Raw genomic sequence first — 2,500 nt, forward strand, 5'->3', positions numbered from 1 at the left:
TGCGAACTCTGGGACACGTGGGAGGACGCCGGCGACGCGAGGTTGTGGGGGGAGGTCATTCCCGGCGAATGGAGTGGCGTTGACGAGGCGATGTTGTGGGCGGAGCGCGAGGGCGAGAGGTGAGGGACGGGGAAGTGATGCGGCGAGAGGTGCGTGGTGGGGGACAGGTGTGGGCTCGGCGGTAGCGTCAGGTGGGTAGACAGCAAGCCAGTGTTGAAGTCCGCTCCGGTCGTGGTTGGTGATCGGCCGATGGGCGTCGGGCGCGGCACCAGAAGGGTCGACATGCTTTCAAACGTCACCCGCGGCACAGATCGCGACCGTTGCCTGAACGGAGGAGGGGTCTGCAGCTCCGGGGCGTCCATGAGCTCATACGATGGGAGGTTCTGAAGCTGCCTCTGGAAAGCCACGATGTCCTCCTCGCAAGACGTCAGGTCGTTCCGCGACTGGGAAATGTTTGGCGTTGATCCCGAAGAGTTGATTTGGTCGTGCACAGATTTTGATCTTTTCTTGTGTAAGCTCGAGAAGCGAAAGCTCCTTTTCTGGAAGATGGAAGGGGAGCTGGAGGGCGTCGTGCCTTTAGACGAGCTGCTGATAGAGTTGTGCGACTCGGCTGCCCGCAGTCGTGCCGGCAACAGCTGCTGGAGCGTCACGCTAACGTCCGTCGTGCTGATGGCCGCCAAGGTGTCTCGGAAGCGCCTTCCGCCTGAGCCTGGCTGAGAGAGAGCACTGCCGGGGGTCGACACTTTCCTGTGGTGCAACTTCAGCTGCGTGTCTTCGCTGTTGGCCCGCGAGGGCGTGGCAGACGTGCGTCTCAGGTCCTCCTGTGAGGCGGGAGAGAGCGGCGGCTCCTCAGGGCAAGCCTCCGCGAAGTCCAGCGTCAGGTTGACCCTCCGTCTCTTGCGCAGCGTCGACGCGTCCGTCTCCGAGGACGAGGTTCGAGATCTCGCCCGCCACACCTCCGACGAGTGGGACGTCCACGACGAGCGCGACGTGCACGACTTCCACTTGGTGAGGTGGTGCATGGACGTTAGGAGGCGGTGAAGGAGGAGGCGGAGGAAGATGACCGGGTGCAGGACCAGCGGCAGTCCCAGCATGAGACAGGACAGCAGCCGCCGCCCCAGGGGTCCGTCCTCCTTCCCAGCGAGTCGCTTTCCGCCTCGAAACCCAACACCTAAACCTGGAAGGCGCAACGCTCATTAGTACCTGACACTTGTAATAATCTTAAGGGTAACTGTAACAATACGGGATAAAGGGAGAAGTTCGATTAATGATCATTCGTCATAATGTGAACCCCCCCCCCAAAAAAAAAAGAAAAAGAAAAGAAAAGAAAAGTAGAAAAAAAGATTGGAAACTTATCTTTCGATTTTCACATTTTCAAAAACAGAAGCCGGTTCGTTTTTCCCCTTCGAACAATTCAATCCACAACAGAAAATGGACTTTCCCCCTCTCATGGTATTAGACCACAGCATTCTTACAACACCCTTATACGCCCTCCCCCGGATATCCAGAGCTTCCCAACAGACCGCAATTCTGACTGATTAAGTCCCTCTCTACGGACTTTACGTACAATTCTAGGATTGCTCGCCCTGTCAACGATTCCAAGGTCCCACACTTCTGGGAATTTGTCCACAGAACTAAATCTCCTCGGTTTACCCACAGGTTGAAGGCTATACACGCTACCCACAAATCTAGGGCTTCATCTAGGGTTTAAAAGATTCCACACTTCACTCACACTTCGAAGGCATTACCCACAATGTGCATAAGACTCGTCGGCTTACCCACAGTTTCTAGGCCCACATTTAACGTACTCCTCTAAGAATGTGGCCATAATTCTGAGAGTCCTTAGCTTACCCACAAATCTAACCTCGGCCAAGATTCTAAGGCTTTATTTGCAATTCGTTGTAACAAATGTAGATGAAAATATAAACCGATAAAGAAATTTTCATAAAAATTATATGTGATCGCGATGAAAATTCAATCGAAACGCGTCAGTTACCTTTCTTACCCACACTTTTTAGGCTTTACCTACAGAGCTAAGACTTCTACACTCATCCATTTCTTTAAGGCTCTACACTTTACCCACAGAGCTAAGACTACTCAGCTCACCCATTACTTTAAGGCTCTTTACCCACAGGTCTATGGCTCCACGCTTCGCCCATGCTTATGTCTTTATCTAAAAATTATTTTCCTGATTTCAGGGCTTCCTACTCTATCCATGATATTACGACTGATCTTTTGTATTTTCTTTAAGTTTCGACTACCAACACTCCGCCCTTTCTTTCCAATTAATAAAACTGTCTCTCTCTCTGTCTCTATATATAGGCCCGTAGTAAAGAACCTGTGGGGTGTGGGGCGTCGGGAAAATGTGACGGGTGTCGGGTGTAGGGCGTAGGACATTTATCCTTATTTATTATTTATCCTACGCCCTACACCCGACACCCGTCACATTTTCTATTTCATTTTATTTATCCTATTTTATTTTATTTAACCTATTTTATTT

General features: G+C 51.3%; 1 protein-coding gene across 1 annotated transcript in view; it reads right to left on the reverse strand.

Moving 5' to 3' along the window:
* LOC122259674 (1-phosphatidylinositol 4,5-bisphosphate phosphodiesterase epsilon-1-like) overlaps positions 1-1,268 on the reverse strand; it is a 159,622-nt gene extending 158,354 nt beyond the window's left edge. Inside the window, exon 1 of the mRNA XM_086532675.1 lies at positions 1-1,268. This exon is cut by the window's left edge and continues 313 nt beyond it. Within this exon, the coding sequence (XP_086388801.1) occupies positions 1-1,094 (1,094 nt within the window). The 5' untranslated portion in view covers positions 1,095-1,268.
* Between the last annotated feature and the right edge of the window lie 1,232 nt (positions 1,269-2,500).

The sequence above is a fragment of the Penaeus japonicus genome, unplaced genomic scaffold (genome assembly GCF_977035675.1).
Source record: "Penaeus japonicus unplaced genomic scaffold, GWHDUDI00000001_assembly GWHDUDI00000037, whole genome shotgun sequence".
Lineage (NCBI taxonomy): Eukaryota > Metazoa > Arthropoda > Malacostraca > Decapoda > Penaeidae > Penaeus > Penaeus japonicus.